General features: G+C 43.1%; 1 protein-coding gene across 2 annotated transcripts in view; it reads right to left on the bottom strand.

The window, feature by feature from the left end:
- HKDC1 (hexokinase domain containing 1) overlaps positions 1 to 12,976 on the bottom strand; it is a 47,534-nt gene extending 34,558 nt beyond the window's left edge. Inside the window, exons 1-2 of one of the 2 annotated variants that reach the window (XM_055425577.2) lie at positions 10,434 to 12,976; positions 4,733 to 4,895 (exon numbers count right to left, since the gene is read on the bottom strand). In XM_055425577.2, the coding sequence (XP_055281552.2) occupies positions 4,733 to 4,895; positions 10,434 to 10,496 (226 nt within the window). In that variant the 5' untranslated portion in view covers positions 10,497 to 12,976. The remainder of the gene's footprint in view (positions 1 to 4,732; positions 4,896 to 10,433) is intronic. The other variant, XM_055425578.2, reaches the window with a different exon arrangement.
- Positions 12,977 to 22,462: the final 9,486 nt, after the last annotated feature.

The raw sequence follows: 22,462 nt of genomic DNA, 5'->3' as shown, positions 1-22,462 counted from the left end.
AACAAGGGAAGATGCCGCAGTGAGAAGCCTGCACACCATAACCAGAGAAAGCCTGCAGGCAGCAAAAAGACCCAGCACAACCAAAAATTAAAAAAAAAAAAAAAAGAAATGAGCCCTTAGGATGGAGCTTATTCTAGCACACCACAACCACCTCAACCAGGAAGGGAGAGCAGATACTCCACAAAATGCAAATAAGGCGGAAAAGACAGGAGGATTTCAGGGAAGAGAAACCAGCTTCACACAAGCCCCAGTCTCATGGACAGACAGAAAATACTCCAGGAGGGAAGGGAGACAAACACCTAATCCGGGCCCTTAAGGAGCCAAGGATGCCTAATATTTTGGGCCAGAGTCATTCCAAAAGGAGAAAATGTAACATGACCTAGCCCAGTGTAAGATAGATGCTATTAATAAGAACGTAGAAATGACACATGTGTTGGGGTGAGGCGGCCGACCCTGATGAATTCAACTCAGTCATCAGCATCCAGCCAGCCAGAATTTCTGCTTAGGACCCTGCCAGTGTCGTTAGCATCAGCCACAGATATGGGATGGGAGCTCATGTGTGCAGACCCTTGAACTAACAAGTGTTCGTACAAAATTAACTGTGCTGGAAAATTGGCTGCATCTACCAGGCATGCTTCATGACATATACCCAAGGCATAAATGAAACTCCATGCACACCAATCTGGTCACCCAACCCTAGACACAGCTGCCTGAATCTAAGGGACCAGCTGGCCATTCGGAGTCACTCCTTGTAAAATGTGAAATAAAACATGGAGGAAATTGCTGCTGCTGCTGCTGCTGCTAAGTCACTTCAGTCGTGTCCGACTCTGTGTGACCCCATAGACGGAAGCCCAGCAGGCTCCCACCTCCCTAGGATTCTCCAGGCAAGAACACTGGAGTGGGTTGCCATTTCCTTCTCCAATGTGTGAAAGTGAAAAGTGAAAGTGAAGTCGCTCAGTCGTGTCCGACCCTTAGCGACCCCACGGACTGCAGCCTACCAGGCTCCTCCATCCATGGGATTTTCTAGGCAAGAGTACTGGAGTGGCTTGCCATAAATTGCTAGTAGGTGGTAAAAACAGAAATGGAAGCATCCTGCACATCAGAAGTCAGCTGGTAGCCAAGGTGGCCACATGGATGTAGGCTGAAACCATAGACATGGGCTTTCCTGCCCTGGCTTGTGCTGTGTCTGGCTTGTGCCCCTGTTCCTTCTCCACTCTCTAGCACAGCATCTCCCAAAGGTGCACAGGGACTGAATAGGTAGATTTCTGGAGATTCACGATCTCCAAGGGGAGAAGCCTGGGAAATTGTACATTTAGCAATTACCCCAATTACCCCATTGAAGTGAAAGTGAAGTCACTCAGTTGTGTCCGACTCTTTGTGACCCTGTGGACTGTAGCCTACCAGGGTCCTCCGTCCATGGGATTTTCCAGGCAAGAGTACAGGAGTGGGCTGCCATTTCCTTCTCCAGGGATCTTCCCAACCCAGGGATCAAACCTGGGTCTCCCGCATTGTAGGTAGACACTTTTACCATCTGAGTCACCAGGGAAGTTCCCCAGGTGACCCCTGGGGTAAGTCCCCCAGGAATTACCCCAGGTGAGTCTTATGCTTAGGCAAGTGTGGGACCTTTGTCCCAGTGCAGACATCTGGGGCCCTCAGCTGATAACACAGAGGCTGCTGGTCTCACCCACAAGGCTCAGCCTCCAGGCGGCCTAGGAGGCTGCCTGGAGGCAGAGGTCAAGAAGAGAGGCCACTGGAGAGGGGCCTAAAGAATCACTGACATGTTCAAATCACAAGATGGGCACTTCCTGTCCCCCTTCCCTTGTGACTGGTGGAGGAGAAGGCACAAATGACAACCATGCTTTTAAGGCTCTTGTAAGAACAGTCAAGTGCAGCTCCCTGACTGACAGCTGGGAGGTAACTAAGGCTCTATCAGGTTAGAAATTACCCGCCTCAGGCAGGTTCAGATGAAGGAGGGGAAACTAGAGTGTGGGCCAACGCAGAAGGATTTCTTCCGGAAACCACACATTTCAGAAATGGAGGCCCCAAGAGATTAGGAAATAATCCTGAAATCAGACCAGGAGCTCACAGGAGCTCCATAGAACTTGGGACATATTGGAGAGTTTCAAGCATTCCTTGCACATGACCTCATCTGATGCTACCAAACCTACAAGTCGGTGGACAAACTGGCCACATCTCTTTTACTAATGAGAACAGGGGTGCAGTGATTCTAGGACTTGACAAAGGCATGTGGCTCCACAGGGACTCTGGGCCCGGGGACCTCACTGCTGCAGAATCCCTGGTGAGACTGATTGTGTCGTGAGAGGCTCTGAAGAGACCATGAAGACAGGTGGCCTGATTAGGAGGTAATTTCTAAAACTTGGTCAGTTTCACTTCCAAACCTTCCTGAAGCAGCCAGCAGCCTTCAGACCATCGAAGGCCGCTTTCCCTTGCTTCTGGGGACACACCTCTACAAGAAGAGCCAAAGCACTGGAAGCCAGGAGGACTCTGACCTGGTGCTCCCCAACACACACACACCTGACTCAGGTGCTTCTCAGAATGGCCCCAGAGAACCCATCAAGGACCACAGCCTTCTCAGCACTCTCAAAGAGCAGTGTCAGAACTCAGCAGAGATTTCAAAGCAGGACTGTCTCTCTTCAGAGCTTGAGTTTCTCCACATGCCACACAACCCCCACCAGCAAGGGAATGGGTCTTTCCCATCACAGTTCCCAATAGCCTCTCAAATGGCAGACACAAGCAGCTTTGGCCTTGGTGTTCTCCCAGAGGGGTTCAGAGCCCTGCTAATCCAATCAAAGATTCCTGCTGCTGCTGCTAAGTCACTTCAGTCGTGTCCAACTCTGTGTGACTCCATAGATGGCAGCCCACCAGGCTCCCCTGTCCCTGGGATTCTCCAGGCAAGAACACTGGAGTGGGTTGCCATTTCCTTCTCCAATGCATGAAAGGGAAAAGGGGAAGTGAAGTCGCTGAGTCGTGTCCAACTCTTCGAGACCCCATGGACTGCAGCCCACCAGGTATCTCCGTCCATGGGATTTTCCAGGCAAGAGTACAAAGATCCCTGAGAACTCCCTGAACTTTAGTCCTTGCTCCCTTGAAATCCCCAAAACCCCTGCTGGAGCTTGGTTGAAGCACTGGGACTCTGACACTGGAGAGAGCCCCTTGATCCTCACTGCTGTTATCTGACTTGGGGATATGAGCTCCACCATGGGGTTCTTATGGGGACTGTATGAAACAGCGAGTCTCTAGTACTCCATGACCACAGGAGGTGTGTCGTAGATACCAATTTCTTTCCTTCTTATGGCTTTACCCAGAGGCTGAAAGTAGAGCAGTTTGATGGCAAAATAATAGTTCCCACAAGATGTTTACACCCTGATCATGGGTCCTATGAATATGTTAGGTTCTGTGACAAGAAGGAACAAAAGTTGACAATAGAATCAAAATTGCTCATCAGTTGGCCTAATGTAATCACAGGGTTTTAAAGTATGGAAGAGGGAAGGACATGAACCAGGGAACATAGGAAAGGCTGGGAAATGCGAGGAAACAGACTCTTCCCTAAAGCCTCCACAAGGAATGCAGCTCAGCTACATCTTGATTATAGACCCTTGATTATAGACCCATCTCAGACTTCTGACCTCTGGGGCTACAAGAGAATAAATGTGTGTTGTTTAGAGCTACTGCTGCTGCTAAGTCACTTCAGTCATGTCCGACTCTGTGTGACCCCTTAGACGGAAGCCCACCAGGCTCCCCCATCCCTGGGATTCTCCAGGCAAGAACACTGGAGTGGGTTGCCATTTCCTTCTCCAATGTGTGAAAGTGAAAAGTGAAAGTGAAGTCTCTCAGTCGTGTCTGACCCCTAGCGACCCCATGGACTACAGCCTACCAGGCTCCTCCATCCATGGGATTTTCTAGGTAATAGTACTGTAGTGGCTTGCCATTGCCTTCTCCGTTAGAGCTACTAAGAGTGTGCTAACTTATTACAGCACCAAGAGAGAGCACATTTTACAGATAGAAACAGCTAAACATTTGACCAAAGGTCACTAATGAATGACAGACCTGGGCCTAGAACTCAGGTTTCTTCAATTCAGTTCAGTTCAGTTGCTTAGTCGTGTCCGACTCTTTGCGACCCCATGAACTACCATTTAATATTTTTTCCACTATACTATCTTCCACTACTTGCTATCTGTAGCCCAGAACCTAGGTACTTAGGTGTGAAATTCCATTTACTATCCATTCTGCAAACATTTCAGGCCTAGTACGCATCCAGGACTATGCAGCGCTCAGAGCACTGTGGTGAAGAAGATGCAGACTCTGCCCTCAGGGAGCATTGTTCCAGTGGGGAGACTCATACACAGCAGGGTGACAAGCACCTAACCCAGCATGGGGCTGCTTCCCAGGTGGAGTCAGTGATCTCTACACTAAGGTGGAAAGGCCAGGTTGGTGTTCATAAGGGGAAGAGTGTTGGGATGCTCTAGCAGGAAAGGGAACAGAATGCGTAGGGCCAAGGCAGGCAGGGAGAAAGCAAGATGCTTTTGAACTTCGGCTCAAAACTTTTGATATGGAACATGACTAAAACATAGAGAGTCAGGAAGGTGGGAGGGGGAATGTGGAAAGAGGGCTTGGAGAGGTAAGCCAGGAAATAGGAGACAACTTCAGGTACCCATCAGCCAAAAGGGACCCAGGGGGAGCAGTGTCCCCGGCTGCCCCTAGCCTCACTCACCCGAGCCATCTGGAATGGCCCTGACAAAGGTGGGCAGCATCTTCACCGAAGCTGTGGGGTTGGTGTCCTTCCCTAGACCCTTCTGCATTTCTACCTGGAACCGAGCCATGATGTCCAAAAGGGTCTCATCGGAGAGGCGCATGTGGTACAGGAACCTGTCCACCTGGAACAGAGTACAGAGTGATCAGGGTTGGCTGCTGGGGGCACCTGCCCTCCATTCAAGGCTGTTCATCCCCACTCCAGGCAGAAAGCTGCATTCCTGACTCAGGACAGCTTCTTCTTCTTTTTTTTTTTTTTAAGATTTATTTATTTATTTTTGGCTCTGCCAGGTCTTCGTTGCTGTGCACGGGCTTTCTCCAGTTGCGGCGAGCAGGGGTCACTCTCCAGCTGTGGCGTGCAGGCTTTTCACTGTGGTGGCTTCTCTTGAGGAGCACAGGCTCTAGGCTGAGTAGCTGTTTGTTGCTCATGGGCTCAGCTGCCACACAGCATGTGGGATCTCCCCGAAGCAGGAACTGAACTCATGTCCCCCGCATTGGCAGGCAGACTCTCAACCACTAGACCACCAGGGAAGTCCCTGGGACAGCTTCTTGGTGTGGATCCCCAAAGGTCCCTTGTCTGACCCCTCACTGAGCTTAGAAGAACAGAATGGAATGGAAAACTGAGGGGTAAGAGGCAGGGACTTCTCCCCTGAAGGACAAGCTCTGAGGAAAAAGTGGATCCCCCACTTTTCTGATGGGACAGTAGAGGGGCAAAAACAGGCAGGACTCAGTTTCTAATTCCCAGTTCGAGGCCCTCACCATTTTCCCATTGCCTCTCCACTAGAAGAGACTCGCTTATAGAGTGAACCTTAAATTCCAAAACAGGGAAGCTTTCTTTTATGCAATGATAATAATAGGTATTCACATGTCTCCCCTTGTGTATGGGCTGCTAGGAAGCTCAAAGCTAAATTCAGTTTCCAGGTACAATCTCTGAAGCCCAGTGCTTTAAATTTCTTTTTAACTGAGGTTTTTCTAACTAAGATGAAGTTTAATTTTTAAAGTCAGCTCAAATTGCTATTGGAAATGAATGGATGTCACTCACATAATCAGAAAATTGGGACAAAGGACAAATGCCCCAATGAAGGAAAGATAAAAATTATTCTTGCTGAACACAGTTCATTTTAAGGTAGGAAGTCACATCTTACCACCTCCTTCCCCATGCTAACACTAGTCACTTGGTGGCATGGCTTGGACTCCCAGGGCTCGCTGGGTTGGAGAATCAGGAGAAGGGACAGTGGGACAGGCACCCTGTATTGCCACCCTGCTTTACATACTGAACAGCCTCTCTATTCATCCAGGTGACAAGAAGGCTTGATCTGGGCACATTCCTGTAGTAATTGCTTCCCCACACTTTTCCCTAAGGCTAAGAACATTGGTTGCAGTCTAAAAAATGCTTTTGTGTATGATACCTCATCTAATCTCCAAGATATCCATTTGAGTCTCCTGCATTGTGGGCAGATTCTTTACCATCTGAGCCACCAGGGAAGCCCCTTGAGGCAGCCAGGTAAGGCCAAAATGATGGCTCCTAATTGAGAGATGGGGACTCCAGGGCTCAGAGCCATTAGGAGAGCTGTAGGTCAGGGGCAGCACTGGGACTCTAATTCCTCCATGTTCCTCACTCCAATGGCCTGGTTTTGCGTCACACAAATTATACCAAAGCCAGAGGTCACATGACCTTATCATAAGACAGGTACCCAGCCTTTAGCGAAGCCTAGAGTGCAGGCATCTCAATTCAGTCCAGGGCCAGGATGGAGTCCTAAGCCAGTGAAGTGGTCCATGACTTTGGGGGCTTGGGGGCCAGAAAGAGGCCAGAAGACCATCAGAGAGCAATTAACAAAAGAGGACAATTGGGCTTTCAGCATATTTGAGGAGACAGGATGGAACCAGGTCATGCTTCATTAAGGGCTTTCTCTGAGTCTGTTCATGACTAATTGGTTGGCACAGCAACAGACAAGGAGACAACGGACAGAAAGGACAGGCCCCAAGTAATTGGGGCTCAGAGAAGGGCGAGATGTGTCCCTCAGGAGCTAAACTTGCTTCTTTACCGGCCCAGGCCCTTCAGACAGTGGCCCTGAGCCTACTGCTCATTTCTTCCCATCCCCAGAGTACAATGAGCTTCTCTAGGCATTCCTATAGCATCATCCAATGGCTTTGAGGCCCTTTGGCAGTCGTTTGCCAGCTGACGTTTAAGAGTCATTCAGGACTTGGGGTTACTACTCCTGCTGTTTCAATAAGTTAAAGTTACGTCAAAAAAAAAAGTCAACTAGCATGGCTTTCTTGTTTTGTATTTTTTTTTAATCTTCCACAACACCTGGTAAAGTAGCTAGAAAAGATGAATAAAACCTACGCTGGGACAAAAAGGCTATATTTGATTTGAGAACTGTATAACCAGGAACACACATTGCAGGCACCAAGGAAGGTACCTGAGTTCAGAAAACCAAGCCTCCTCTTGGAGTGACTCACAACTCACGTGACATGAGATATTTTCTAAACAAAAGAAACAACAAGTAGCACATTTAACATATAAACCAAATTCAAAAATGTAAGCTCAAAGCTCCTGAATTACAGAATGGGGGAGGTGGAAGGGACTTTACAGATCACTTAGTCCAAAGGTCCCATATTATGAATCGAGAGTCATAAAATGGTTCAACTCTTGGACCCAGTGATTTCACTGCTGGAAACCTACCCTTAGGAAACAATCCCAAATATGGAGAATATTAAATGCATGCCTATGTTTAACATAGAAATATTTTAATTGGAAAAAAAAATGTTTGTGAAAGTAGCTGAATGTCCAAAAAGATGGGGACGTTTAATTTATGGCATATCCAGCTTGATTTAATTTTGTTATTGTTTAGTCACTAAGATTCTTTTGCAACCCCATGAACTGTAGCCCAATGGCTCCTCTGTCCATGGAATTTTCTGGGCAAGAATACTGTAGTGGGTTGCCATATCCTTCTCCAGGGGATCTTTCTGACCCAGAATTGAACCCACATCTCCTCCATTGGCAGATGGATTCTTTTTTAAAAAATTTATTTATTTTTTAATGGCTCCTTACCATTGAGCCACCAGGAAAGCCTCAACAGAATATTAGGAAGGTATTAAAATGATAATTATGGAGAAATCTATATACATGATTACGATATAACAGTAAGTGAAGGACACAGATCCAGAACAATATGCATCATATAACTATAAAAACATCCACTGTGAAAAAAGACTACAAAGTCTTCCACATGGCAAATATGACAGTAGATGGGACTAAAGGTAACATCTCCACTTTTTGCAATGTTGACTTACTAAACTGTAAAAAGTACACATAGAAAACCCTAGCCAGTCCTTCTCTTATGTATGTACAATCTGCAGGTCAGTGACAAAACTCAGCTCAATGCTATCAATAGGTCAAATAATGCCAATGCATGGAATTGGAAAAGCAGCTGTAAGAGTGGGTTTTCCTTTCTCTTCTTATCCTCCCTCTCTCTTTCCCTTTCCTCTTCCTTTCTGTTTTGTCTTCATTTTAATGTTGATATAAGCAGGTTTCAAAAATTGTCCCAGGTTCTGAATACTAACACTTGCGGGCAAGTAGGGCCCAGGATCTTGACAACTCTCAAGGCAGGAAGCACAGAAACTCTAGAGGGGACTGGCTGCTTGACTGGGAGGGAGAATGAGCCCGTGCCTTTTGACCAGATGTATTGTCACCATGAGGAGGGTGAATGAGTTGTTGTTCCTCTGAACCTGTGACTCATCCAAGCAGCTCATAAAACCTTGCTATGCCAGACCCCTGCTGGCCCACTCACTCCAGGTGGCTGGAAAATGTTCCTGACTATCCTTGCTCACCTCACTCTTAACTTTCTCCCCGGAGAGAGAGGGGTCACCTCCAGGCCTTGACAAACACCGATCCTCCTCCCAGAAGGACCAAGAATAGATTGTTGAAGGCTGCGTACCTTGCCTCCTGGGCCTGCACCTGGGCTGGTGGACAAACATGTCCAGCCTGATTCCAGGGTGTGACTAAAGGTTAACCACCACAAAGGGGCCCAAGGAAATGAAACTCATTTGATAGAATTTGAGGTATAGAGGTTGCAAAGACTCCCCTTGGGGGAAGGAGAGACACCATGCAGCTCGCATCTTGACTAAGTAAATGAATTCTTAAGCAGTGCTGTTTAGCACTTTTCCACCTCCTTAAGCTAGTAGAAGGCTCCATGAATCTAATTGACAAATGAAAAGTCAGATTACTTAACTCTGACTGATTTACAACATTTTAAGATTTGCTGCAACCACCAAGCCAGCTCCCTAATGAACAGAATGCAGTGGGAGGTTATCCCACCCAGTGCAGGAGGGCTGCCCAAAGGTGCCATACTTCCTTCCTTTCAGTTTGAAAGGCTAGGAAGCATCATGACACAATGGAAAGAATGCTGGAGGAGGAGTCAGGGGTTTGGGTTTAATCCCTGCTGCTGCTGCTGCTGCTAAGTCGCTTCAGTCGTGTCCAACTCTGTGCGACCCCATAGATGACAGCCTACCAGGCTCCCCCGTCCCTGGGATTCTCCAGGCAAAAACACTGGAGTGGGTTGCCATTTTCTTCTCCAATGCATGAAAGTGAAAAGGGAAAGTGAAGTTGCTCAGTCGTGTCCAACTCGTAGCGACCCCATGGACTGCAGCCTACCAGGCTCCTCCGCCCATGGGATTTTCCAGGCAAGAGGACTGGAGTGGCTTGCCATTGCCTTCTCCGGGTTTAATCCCTACTCCACCTCAAATACTTGGGTAATCCTGGCTAAACCAACCTACTGGCAGAAGGAGAAGAGGATAACAGAGGATGAGATGATTGAATGGCATCACCAACTTGATGGACATGAGTTTGAGCAAGCTCCAGGAGTCAGTGATGGATGTCGGGAATCGGGAAGCCTGGCGTGCTGCAGTCCATGGGGTCGCAAAGAGTCAGACACGACTGAGCAACTGAACTGAACTGACCCACTGGGAGGACCTCTGGTATCTATAAAAGGAGAGACTCTTGTACCCAGAGCCTTGCCAATGGTGTGGCTAGAGTGGCAGGCTGGCCTCATTCCAGGCTGCCAGGAGAGAATGCTGTTGGCCTCCAGCCTTGGCAACTTTTAATCAGCCCACCTTGGAATCAGTTTCATAGATAGGTTTCTTGGGCAAAGTGTCAAAATAATGCACATCATTAATAGCACACTCCTGGCAAACAGCACATACCAATAATTTATATTTTGATTACTATACATGGAATCTCACACCTCTTCTGGTGTTTGCATTTATATCTTTTCAAGTACGTGAAGAATCATGTGAATTACTTCTAAAGTTCTCAAATTCTTTAAAAAAACAAAACAAAATTATTTTCCTTTGTATCCCTCCCTCCTGAACATCCCTCACATCAAACACAATCATCTCCAGGCTTTCTAAAGACTTGCTCCTCATCCCCTTCCCGTCTGGTGTCTGCCAGGAAATTTCGAGTGAAACTGAAGCAATGTACAGCTGGTGGGAGATTTACGTCTTTGTCCCCTTCTGTGAGGTTTTTTTTTTTTTTTTTTAACCGCTCCTGTGTGCCTTCTGCCTATTCTAATAAGCTCTCTTAAATCTTTTCACGTGTAGGGGCCAGTTAACTCTATCAGGGAAGACAGAACCAGGTATCTCTCAGCTCTGAGAGTACTTACCTTCTTGATCTGATCCTCCTTCAGCTTGGTGAAGTAAAACGCCATCAAGTGTACCGCAAACATTTTCTCCAAGTTTGGTTTCTCCTGAGGTGAGCAGAGGTTTCGGTGCAGTGTTACTCCCGTGTCTCTGGAGAGCTGCCCACTTCCAGTCCAGCCTGGAGGCTTCCGGGGAACTAGGTGCTACAGATTAAATACTTGCGGGCTGCTCAGTTCAATGATTAAACTTCGCCCCCAGTCTCTGGTCCCTCCCTTCGGCACACACTCAACTGTCTAACAGGAGGCTCGGGGTGGTAGCTGAGGGTTGGTGGAGGGCAGGCAAGGGGTGGGTTGCTTGACTCCGAGAACTGGGTGTCACAAAATCTTGTTGCTAAGCAGCATGCTCAAGTGCCCCACCAAGCCCACTCAGCCAAGGAAAATCTTCTGAGGAGTTGACCATTAAACAAAGCCAATTCCCAACCAGCTGAGCTGCTCTGCAAAAGTCTAGTCTCAGGCTTTTCTCTTCGGTCCTTTCTTCTCAACACAGGGACGTAACTCTTGGATCCCTGCTCTTCTAGAGCACTACCTTAATTAAGACTAAGTATTGCCCTGGTCAGAAGATTTCAAGAATGTTGGGGCAAATTCCTTCATTTGTGACAGATCAAGATCTCTTAGCTAACAGCCTGTGGTAATGGGGAAAAAAAATCAATAAAGGTTTATCTTTTCAGAATGGTAAGCCAGAAAACCTTGATTTCCCAGATAAGGAACTAAGGAAAAAATATCCATGAGAAGGAATGAAATCACCTGCACTCATTGTACTCACTGTGCTATTGGCAAGAAAAATCGAAGTCACAAGCAGGAAATATCTCAGGCCACTAGGATTTTTGGTTCACGTATCTCACTCATCATACTTGATGTGAGAAGGGCCCATAAAGGAGCCAATGTATGGGTACAACCGAGCTTGCGTTCTTCCTAGAGTCATTGGTCAGCTATTAAAACCAACAACAATGTTAACAACAGTAGCTAACATGGATGGAACACTTACTATTTCCATTTTATAAATGTGAACACTGAGGCCCAGAAAGGTTAATTTACTCAAAATCACAAAGCTTGCAAACAGTACAATGAAGAATCAAATCCAGGAGTTTCATTTCAGGGCCCGGCTCTTAACCAATACATGACATTGCCTTTCTTCTTTTTCCACGTGATAGGTAATTAATAAATACTACTAGCAGCAGCATTCTGTTGGGTTATTGTCAAGAATTCCAACTATAGTTGACTCTTGAATAACATGGGGTTTGAACTGCATGTGTTTACTTATATGTGGATTTTTTTCAACAGTAAATACTACAGTACTCCATGATGCAGGGCTGGTTGAATCCTGCAAATGCGGAATCGCAGATACGGGGGAACCACATACATGGTGGGCTGGCTGGTAACTGTTAAATTTTAGCCTGCATGGAAGGTCTGGTGCCCCTAACCTCTGAGTTGTTCAAGGGTCAACAGTACTTGGAAAACTAAACACAGAGATATCGCTACAACAGGATCTTCCCAGTGGGGGTAAATGGCTAAATAAGGAAATTCCTGAGCAAAATGTCCCAAACACTAACCAAACACTTCCTAAAATTAGCAACTGCTTGATGTTAACGAGGGTCAGATGAGCACCACAGTGTTTCTCTGCTCCCATAGGCACCTGCTCTACAATACGAAGGGAAAACACTGTTTCCTGGTCAGCTCAACAGCCTCAGTTTTGTTTGCTTTTCAGCAGCATAATCTCATTAACCAAGACAATTTCCAGACAATTGCCAGGGTGAGAACCTTCAACAGCTGCCTCTTCAGAAGGCACTGATTCTCCAATCAATGCTCACTACCCATCTATCATGTGGATGAGCCACTAGAGGTCTGGCTTGAGCCCAGGATGCTTGATTACAATTACTCAAATGCTTTTCTCAGATTGATATAAAACCTTCTCCCAGAGTGAGAAACACTATCCTTTTCAGTGTGTTTACCCCTCAGACTCTGAACGCTTTCAGCTCCTTTGTCATTCCTACAAGCAAGCAAAGGTTAATCTTCAGTTGTTGACACTACTCGACATGTGGAATTGTTGGTTTCCTGAGACAGATCGTGTTGTCCCTGAGTTTATACTGGATGAGGATAACATCCTGGGCAGGTCACCTGCCCATGAGGGATAACAGGATTGTCCTAATTCCTTCATTTAAAAAGTAACCTCTGAGGTGCAGTGTGGCACTGAGGTCACTGATCTGCTCAACACAGGGATAAAGGCTTACGATGACTCGTGGACAAAAGGACACAAAGCTGTAACCAAAGATCTCTGCAATCTTGTGGTTACTTCTATGTGCCAGATAGGCAACCTCTGGAATTTTAAACAGGCAAAAGACACCAGAGGATTTTCATCTGTATTATCATTCCATTTTTTAATCTAAGCACATTAGCATCTATTCATACATTCCAGGTCTGAGTTGGATGACTAAATCAAGAAGCTTAATGACTATAAAGATCATATGTATTTGGAGTCATCTAGCTCAGCCCTCTCACTTATTAAGACTAAATAATTAGATTATTTTGCCATCCTTCATCTGATTATTTCAGTACAACCACTGGAATTTTTCACCCTCATTAAAGCTCTGTGGGGGACTTCCCTAGCAGGCCAGTGGTTAAGACTCTACACTGCCACTTCTGGGAGCACAGGTTCAGTCCCTGGTCAGGGAATTAAGGTCTTGCATGCCACATGCCACAGCAAAATTAAAAAAAAAATAAAAAAGCTCTATGTAGCTATTCAATGATATGCAAGTCTTATAAGCACTTAGATTTTGCTTAAGAACACCATTTGAGGGTTGGGCAGCTAAGTGACAATTTTTTTTTTTTTTTGTTCAGTTGCTAAGTCATGTTCGATTCTTTTGCAACCCCATGGACTAGCCTGCCAGGCTTCTCTATCCATGGGATTTCCCAGGCAAGAACACTGGAGTGGGTTGCCATTTTCTTCTCCAGGGGATCTTCCTGACCCAGGGATCAAACCCACTGTTTCCTGCATTGGCAGGTGGATTCTTCATGGCTGAGCCACCAGGGAAACCGAGTAACATTTTAGTGAAAATGTATTATCTCTCTGGCCCAAACCTTCCATGTAAGAAGGAACTCTGACATCTATACACACTTCTGTTTCCATAGAACTGGCCCCTAGGGGAAGGCCTAAAGACAATATCTACTTTAAGTACTGAGCATAGCAGAAAGATAAGAAATCCAACAGAATTTACCTATTATTTAGTAAACACTTGTGTAATGTTTACTGGGTGTTTTATAATATTAATTCCCATAACAACTATCATTCTCTTCTATTTTACACATAAACAGGCACAGGGCTCAAGTGGTACATGGAATAGATACTTAAATGCAGGCAGTGTGGCTTCAGGGTCTATGCTTATCCACTGTCCTCCACTGGCTCTTGCTAACCTGGAAGCAAAGCACAGGGGAAATACGGAACCCAAGCTAGGGAAACGGGCCCAGTGGAAAGTGCACAGGCCCTGGGTTCCCAGTTTGGCTCTGCCCTGTTTGAAGACAAAGGGTCCAAGTCTGTATCTGTAAAGTGTTCATAGTTCCCTCAGTGGTCATTTGGAGAATGAAAGTAAATGAGATCACATAAGAGAAGCCATGCATCCCACAGTGGGCACGCTAAAAGCATCTCTTTAAGCCTTCACCTAGCGAGATACCCCTTCTTAAAATCTCTATTTCATCTCATCCCATTTAAGCCCTTAGGATAAGAAAATACATGCAGCCCTTTCAGTACATTCAGTAAAACCTAACTACAAACCACGATATTACTTATCTATGGAATCCAAAATATAAATTAGTGAGTAAAGCAAAAAGGAAACAGACTCACAGATATGGATGATAAACTAGTGATTATCTGAGGGGAGAGAGAAGGGGAAGACAAGCTAGGAGTAGGGGGAGTAAGAAGTACAAACTACTGTGTGTGACACAAACACGAATTTTAAAACAGTCTAAGGTATGGATGTGAGAGTTGGACTGTGAAGAAAGCTGGTCGCCAAAGAATTGATGCTTTTGAACTGTGGTGCTGGAGAAGACTCTTGAGAGTCCCTTAGACTGCAAGGAGATCCAACCAGTCCATTCTAGAGGAGATCAATCCTGGGTGTTCATTGGAAGGACTGATGCTAAAGCTGAAATTCCAATACTTTGGCCACCTCATGTGACGAGTTGACTCACTGGAAAAGACTCTGATGCTAGGAGGGATTAGGGGTGGGAGGAGACGGGGACGATGGAGACTGAGATGGCTTGATGGCATCACTGACTCGATGGACATGAATTTGAGAGAACTCCGGGAGTTGGTGATGGACAGGGAGGCCTGGCGTGCTGTGATTCATGGGGTCGCAAAGAGTCGGACACGACTGAGCGACTGAACTAACTAACTAACTAAGGTGAAAGTTCTGTGGCAGAGACTCCTAGAAAACAGTAAAGGATAACAAAGGTCTAGTGAAATCATTATAAAAAAAGAGAGAAAGAAATGAGCTATGAGGATATATTGTATAACACAGGGAATGTAGCTAACATTTTATAATAACTACAAGTGGAATGTAACCTTTTAAAAATTGTGACTCACTAGTTGTACACCTGAAACTTGTATATAATATTGTACACCAATTATACCTCAATAATAAATATTAATAAATAACTTGAATAAACCTAAAAAATATTCCATAACCAAAACCACTAAAAGTCACCAGTTTCACTTGGTGGAATTACAGAAACAATTAGTAATTTTATAATTATTTTATTCCTGTTACAAAAGAAATCAGGTCTTGAATTCTGTCCTTGATTGAGTCAGACATGACTGAGCGACTGAACTGAACAAAGTTAAGATGTCCCTAATATAAGTCAGTCTGACCTGCTGGTATTCCACTTGCTGCAAAAGAATAAGAAAGAGAGTGTGTGAAAGAGCAAACTGCCATAAAAGAAAGTCAATGTAGAAACTTTCAAACTCTGCCAGCAGTTGCAGTTACTATGGTGTTTCCATGGGAGCAACCATAAATGAAGCTGAAATGCTAACTTCAGCAAGTTTCAAAATAATACTACTGATAGTTTTTTTTTACAGGTTTATTCCTGACCCAAGAGCATCCAGGGAACACTCGTGAAGAAATGAGCATGTATATTAACTATAGTTCTAAAAAAATAATTAATTAAATAATACAGCTCTATGTACAGTTGTGATAAAAATAATGTACAGATGATTTCTTTCTTTTTTATTAATTTTAAAATAGGTGCATATTATATAGCTAAATTATACCTAAATGTGATTTTTTAAAAAAGAAAAAAAAGAAATCAACTGTACATTATTTTTTATCACAATTATACATTAACAACTGCATTTGCAGGAAGCATGGCATAAATCCAGACAAACAGAGAACTTAACTGATTTTGGAAGACAGAAAGCTGACAGAGAAGATTAGCAGGGGAAACACTGATACCTCAGTGTCTGCAGAGTGATTCCAGCAAGAAATGAGTAATGACCTGTAACTCTAGAGCTGCTCAGAAACTGGAGGCCTTGATACTTCAGAAAAGTGAGAGGAGAGGAAAAAAGAGATTGGCTAAAACTGTATATAAAAAGGCAGTTAGGCCCTAGGTATGCTCCTCTGCCTAGTGCAATGAGTGACCATTTCATCCCACCCCCTAGAGGAGAACAGGTGTTTATTCTTTGGAGAGACTGAATCCAACAACCGCTGGACCTGGGACCATTAGGCACCATGGGAAGTGGGAATGAGGCACGAGACAGATAATATGGCCATCAAATTAAACCCTCAAGTCAACAGTGAGACCCCAAACCACTTATTTCCAATTTCCACCATCAAATATTTATCTCTATATATCCCTTTCTTGCCCCACTAGGAAGAGTTGGGGAATCCAGTTTTTCTTTTGGTAACATTAAATGACCTCAGATATGGAAAAGGCAAAACGGTAGAGATAGTAAACGATCAGTGGTTGCAAGGGGCTGGAGAGAAGGACTGAGTAAGTGAAGCACTGAGAAGTTTTTAGGGCAGTGAAACTATTCTGTGTGATGCTGTAATGATAAGTACATGACACAAGGGTGCTCAGGGCTGGTGCACTGGGATGACCGAGAGCGATGGGATGGGGGTTCAGGATGGTGAAAAATAAAAAATAAAAAACAATACATTTGTCAAAATCCATACAAGTTTATAGCATGAAGAGTGAATTTAATGTATGTGAATCTAAGAGAATATTTAGGAGATGATGGATGTAATGGGAATGACAAAATAACAATATTACAAATGTACAAAAATAGCCTCCCTGAAGGGGATGGGAAGAAAAGGCACTGACCTGAGTAACTTTGGAAATGAGTGAGTACTATGGTTGATAAAGCTGCTTTCTCCAACAGCATGACTTAATAATTCTGGAATCATACATGTATAGTCATCTCTTAGTACCTGTGGGGGATTAGTTCCATAACCCCTCAAAAATACCCAGGAGACTTACCCTATAGCATTCACAAAAATTAACTTAAAATCAAAACCTGAAGCCATAAAGCTCCCAGAAGAAAACATAGGGGAAAAGATCCTTGACATTGGTCCAGGCAGTGATTTCCTAGATTAGTCACCAAAACACAGGAAACAAAAACTAAAATAAACAAGTGGGACTGCATTAAACTAAAGAGCTTCTGAATAGCAAAGGAAACAGTCAATAAATTGAAAAGACAACCTATAGAATGGGAGAAAATATTCATAAACCATGTATCTGATAAAGCACTAATAACCAAAATATATAAAGAACTCATGCAATTCAACAGCAAAAAAAGAAAATAATCTAACAAAAAATGGGCAAAGGACCTGAAAAGGCATTTTTCAAAGGAGACATACAAATGTCCAACAGATCTATGAAAAGAGGGTCAGTATCACTAATCACCAGGGATATGCAAACCAAAACCACAGTGAGATTTCATCTCACACCTGTCAGGATGGCTTTTTGAAAAAGACAAGAGATAATAACATTGGTGAGGATATGGAGAAAAGGAGACCCTTGCGCATGGTTGGTGGGATTATAAATGGAGACAACCATTATAACGGAAAATAGTATGGCAGTTTCTCAAAAAAACAAAAACTGAACTACCATATGATCCAACAATCCTTGGTATACATCCAAAGGAACTGAAACCAGTATATCGAAAGCATGTCTGCATACCCAGTTCATTGTATCTTTACTCACAATAGCCACGATATGAAAACAGTCTAAGTGCTGGTCAGCAGCTGAATGTATAAAGAAGATGTGGTATATTTATACAACATATATATTATATGGCCATGAGAAAGAAGAAAATCCTGCCATTTGGGACAATGAAGGTAGACTTTTATTTATTTAGACCATGCTGTGCAGCATGCAGGATCTTAGTTCCCTCGCCAGGGACTGAACCTGGGGCCACAGCAGTGAAAGCACCAAGTCCTAACAACTGAACCACCAGGGAATTCCCTAGATGGACTTTAAAGACATTATACAAAGCGAGATAAGTCAGACAGAGGACAAATACTTTATGATCTCACTTATATGTGCAATCTTTAAAACCTGAACTTGTAAAAAAACAAAGTAGAATGGTGGTTATCAGGCTCTAGGGATGGGGGAACTGGGGAGATGTTAAAGGTACAAACTTATAACTAGTTGATAAGTTCTGGAGATCTAAGGTATAACATAGTGATTATAGCCAACAGTACTGTGTTATAAAGTTTAAAGTTACTATGAGACTAAATCTTCAGTTCAGTTCAGTCGCTCAGTCGTGTCTGACTCTTTGCGACCCCATGAATCACAGCATGCCAGGCCTCCCTGTCCATCACCAACTCCCGGAGTTCACTCAAACTCATGTCCACAGAGTCGGTGATGCCATCCAGCCATCTCATCCTCTGTCGTCCCCGTCTCCTCCCGCCCCCAATCCCTCCCAGCATCAGAGTCTTTTCCAGTGAGTCAACTCGTCGCATGAGGTGGCCAAAGTATTGGAGTTCCAGCTTTAGCATCAGTCCTTCCAATGAACACCCAGGATTGATCTCCTCTAGAATGGACTGGTTGGATCTCCTTGCAGTCCAAGGGACTCTCAAGAGTCTTCTCCAGCACCACAGTTCAAAAGCATCAATTCTTCGGCGATCAGCTTTCTTCACAGTCCAACTCTCACATCCATACATGACCACGGGAAAAACCATAGCCTTGACTAGACGGACCTTGGTTGGCAAAGTAATGTCTGACTAAATCTTAACTACTTTTAATATAAAAAAAGAAGTGATAAATATGTGACATGATAAAGGTATTAGCTAACACTCGAAAATAATCATATTGCAATTTATAAATGTACCAAACCAACACACTGCATACCTTAAAATTAACAATATCATGTGTCAATTATTCCTCGGTTTTTAAAAAAGCCAGCTTATAAGTCAATCAACCTGCTGCTGCTGCTAAGTCACTTCAGTCGTGTGTGACCCTGTGCGACCCCATAGACGGCAGCCCACCAGGCTCCCCCATCCCTGGGATCCTCCAGGCAAGAACACTGGAGTGGGTTGCCATTTCCTTCTCCAATGCATGAAAGTGAAAAGGGAAAGTGAAGTCACTCAGTCATGTCCGACTCTTAGCAACCCCATGGACTGCAGCCTACCAGGCTCCTCTGTCCATGGGAGTTTCCAGGCAAGAGTACTGGAGTGGGTTGCCATTGCCTTCTCTGCAATCAACCTGCATCAAAACCCAAAAGCATTACCCACGTAAACAGAGCTTCCTATTAGCTTAATTCACTTTTAAATAGGTACATAGCCAAAGACTACTAGACACTCAAGATCAGTTTCCAACAACAAAGGCAGAAACCACACGAGAAAGAAAGAAAAAAGGAAACAAGAAAATTTAAGACAAAAACTATAATATCATTAGGGAAATAAAGATATTGATTGCATTCATGAAACAAGAACAAGATGATAACCAAAAATAAGAGTGGGAACAGTGAGTGGGAGAGGAATTATGACACACACCAAAAAATTCTGTACTTTTTTCCTAAGAAGAATTTTTAGCTCAAAATGAGAAATTTAACTTTGAGCCATAACTGATAAAAAGTTTATATGAATTTTTAGAGAACATCCTAATAAAACTTCGGAGAATAAAGATATCCTCTAACAAATTTTCCAATTATTTTTGATAGTATTAAACTTTCACATTCTTTGGTTACATTTTACAGCTTTTAATTAGCTTTGCGCAGTTTAAATTCTGCTAGTAAGATAATGGCCTCTGAGAAATACTATACTGTACCAGGACTGTCTGCAAATAAAATAAGGATAAGACACACCCATCCATTGTAAACTTTGTTTACCAATACAAGATATGATGTATTAAGTTGGTAAGGGAAGAAGAGCATTAACCTAGAAAATAAGCATGCTCAGTTGCTTCAGTTGTGTCCAACTCTTAGAGACACTATGGACTGTTCCTGCCAGGCGCCTCTGTCCATGGGATTCTCCAGGCAAGAATACTGGAGTGGGTTGCCATGTCCTCCTCCAGGGGATCTTCCTGATTCAGGGATTGAAGCTGGGTCTCCTACATTGCAGGTGGATTCTTTACCATTGAGCCACCAGGGAAGCCCAGAAAATAAGCAAGAAGAATTATAGCTAAAAGAATATGTGAAAACATATGAGTTCTAATATTACTAAAAATTAAATAGCAGGAGTCAGAATTGATAATTCAGCTGAAATAATTTATGTGAATTTATATATATAATTGGATAAAAAGTCACAGTATATGGACCAGGTGGTGATGAAATTAAATCATTGTGCAGAATTTAGGAGACTAAGTCATGGGAGGTTATTCTTCTATCACCACAAGACAGAGACTCTGCTCATGGCTGACAGCCACCAAGAAAAGGCCAGTGCTGAAAGCACCTCCTGTCTAAGAACTCAGGACTGTCAGAATGCCAGTATTCTCAAAGAAACCCTCCTACACTGTTGGTAAGAATATAAATTGGTATAGTCACTATGGAGAACAGTTGGAGGTTCCTTAAAACACTAAAAAAAAAAAAAAAAAATTACCATAGGATCCAAGGATCCCACTCCTGGGCACATATCTGTAGAAAACCATAATTTGAAAAGATACCATGCACCCCAATGTTTACTGCAGCACTATTTACAACAGTCAAGACATGGAAGCAACCTAAGTGTCCACTAACAAATGAGTAGATTAAAGAGGATATGGTACATATATATAATAGAATATTCCTGAGCCATAAAAAAGAATGAAAGAATGCCATCTGAAGCAACATGATGGACCTAGAGATTATCATACTAAGTGAAGTCAGCCAAAATATCAAATATCATATGACATTGCTTACACGTAGAATCTAAAAATAATGAAACAAATGCACTTATGTACAAAACAGAAATAGACTCGCAGACATAGAAAACAAAACTTAAGTTTACCAAAGGAGAAAGGAAGGGGAAGAATAAATTAGGGATTTGGGATTAACACATACATACTACTATATACAAAACAAATAACCAATGAGGACCTCCTATATAGCACAGGGAACGATACTCAATATTTTGTAATAACCTATAAGAGAAACGAATCTGGAAAAATATATGTGTGTATATATATAGGTATATATAACTGAATCACTTTGCTGTACACCTGAAACACAACATTGGGAATCAACTATACTTCAATTTTTTTTTAAGAATGCCAACATTCTCATAACAAGCCACAAGTCTTACCTTTTTTCTCTCAAACTGCCATACTTCCCTTTATTCTTCTGAATTGTGATTCTTAGCAAATGTGTATCTGAATCTCTTGTCAGATGCAGACATTACACTGTTACTCCTATTTTCAAAACAAAACAAAAAAAAGGAACTATCAAATAATAAGGATGTCTAAGAAATGAAAACTCTCACAGAAAAATTAAATCTTCAAGGGGTTAGAAGAAAAAAAATTAAATCTTCAAGGATTTAAAATTGGAGAAATTGCCTAGAAAGTAGCCCAAAGTTCATGAACATAATTTTAAATATGGATTTAAAATTAATAACTAATTTATTTATTAATAACAAAACAAAAAGGAATAATAGCTATATCAAAAGAGAAATGGAGAAAAGGAGTGATTTAAGAAAGCTAAATCCTCACCTAATATAACAAGAAATCAGTAGCTAATAATTTAAAATGATGACTCAAGAGTTAGCAGAGGATGTATATTATGCAGTCCATGAGGTACATATTAGAAGAAATAGATAATAGAGTTGAAAGTGCTTGTTTGTGGTTTTTAAAACCATGTATGTATTCCTTTGACAAAAATTACTTTTTAAAAAGTGGCTTAAGCTTACTTGGCTTATGTGTACAGCTAGAGGTAAGTTAATGTACACAAGAGTGACTTAGGGGAAAGTTCTTACTTTCAAGGGAGCTTTGCTTTGAATTTCTATTATATAGTACTTTTAAATACATGTGATCAACATCTATTTATCAATTTTTAAAGAATAACAGTGAATGATGAACATGCTAAGAAAATGAAAATGTAGCTGTTAAGAGGAAAGAAAAAGGCTATTTGTGAACATTACAAATTACTTAAGGGACGTTAAAAAATATATATGATCTCCACCTAATTACAAGCACTTGAGAAAAAAGTGATTTCCCAGCAGGAAATTATCAATTTCGCTGCACTTTACAGGAATGTCAAAGAGCAGTTCAAAGTAGTCACCAAGGTTACAAGCCTTTGCCAAGCCTCTATAAGCACCAGCGGCTTTTCAAGGGCCTGGACTGCTTAGGGAGCGCTTGATATAGAGACTCTGGGCAGATTCTAGGAGTGCAGCCTTAAAGGACTGCGAAATCGCCTCTTCAACCCAAATTTGCCAGAAGTAACTTCTTAACTTCAATCTTTAAAGCTTGATCCTATTTGCAAAGCTTTTTTTCCCCATCTCTGGCATCTTTTTGCCCATAAAGACAACTATCGCTTATCACCTGTATGTGGAAGTGTCCTACTATGTTGAGTGACAGGTTTTTAGATACTAGTGCTA

This window comes from Moschus berezovskii, chromosome 12, assembly GCF_049115385.1.
Source record: "Moschus berezovskii isolate FMDL1 chromosome 12, NW_MosBer_1.0, whole genome shotgun sequence".
Classification (NCBI taxonomy): Eukaryota; Metazoa; Chordata; class Mammalia; order Artiodactyla; family Moschidae; genus Moschus; species Moschus berezovskii.
This window is presented reverse-complemented; position numbering and strand designations above follow the sequence as displayed.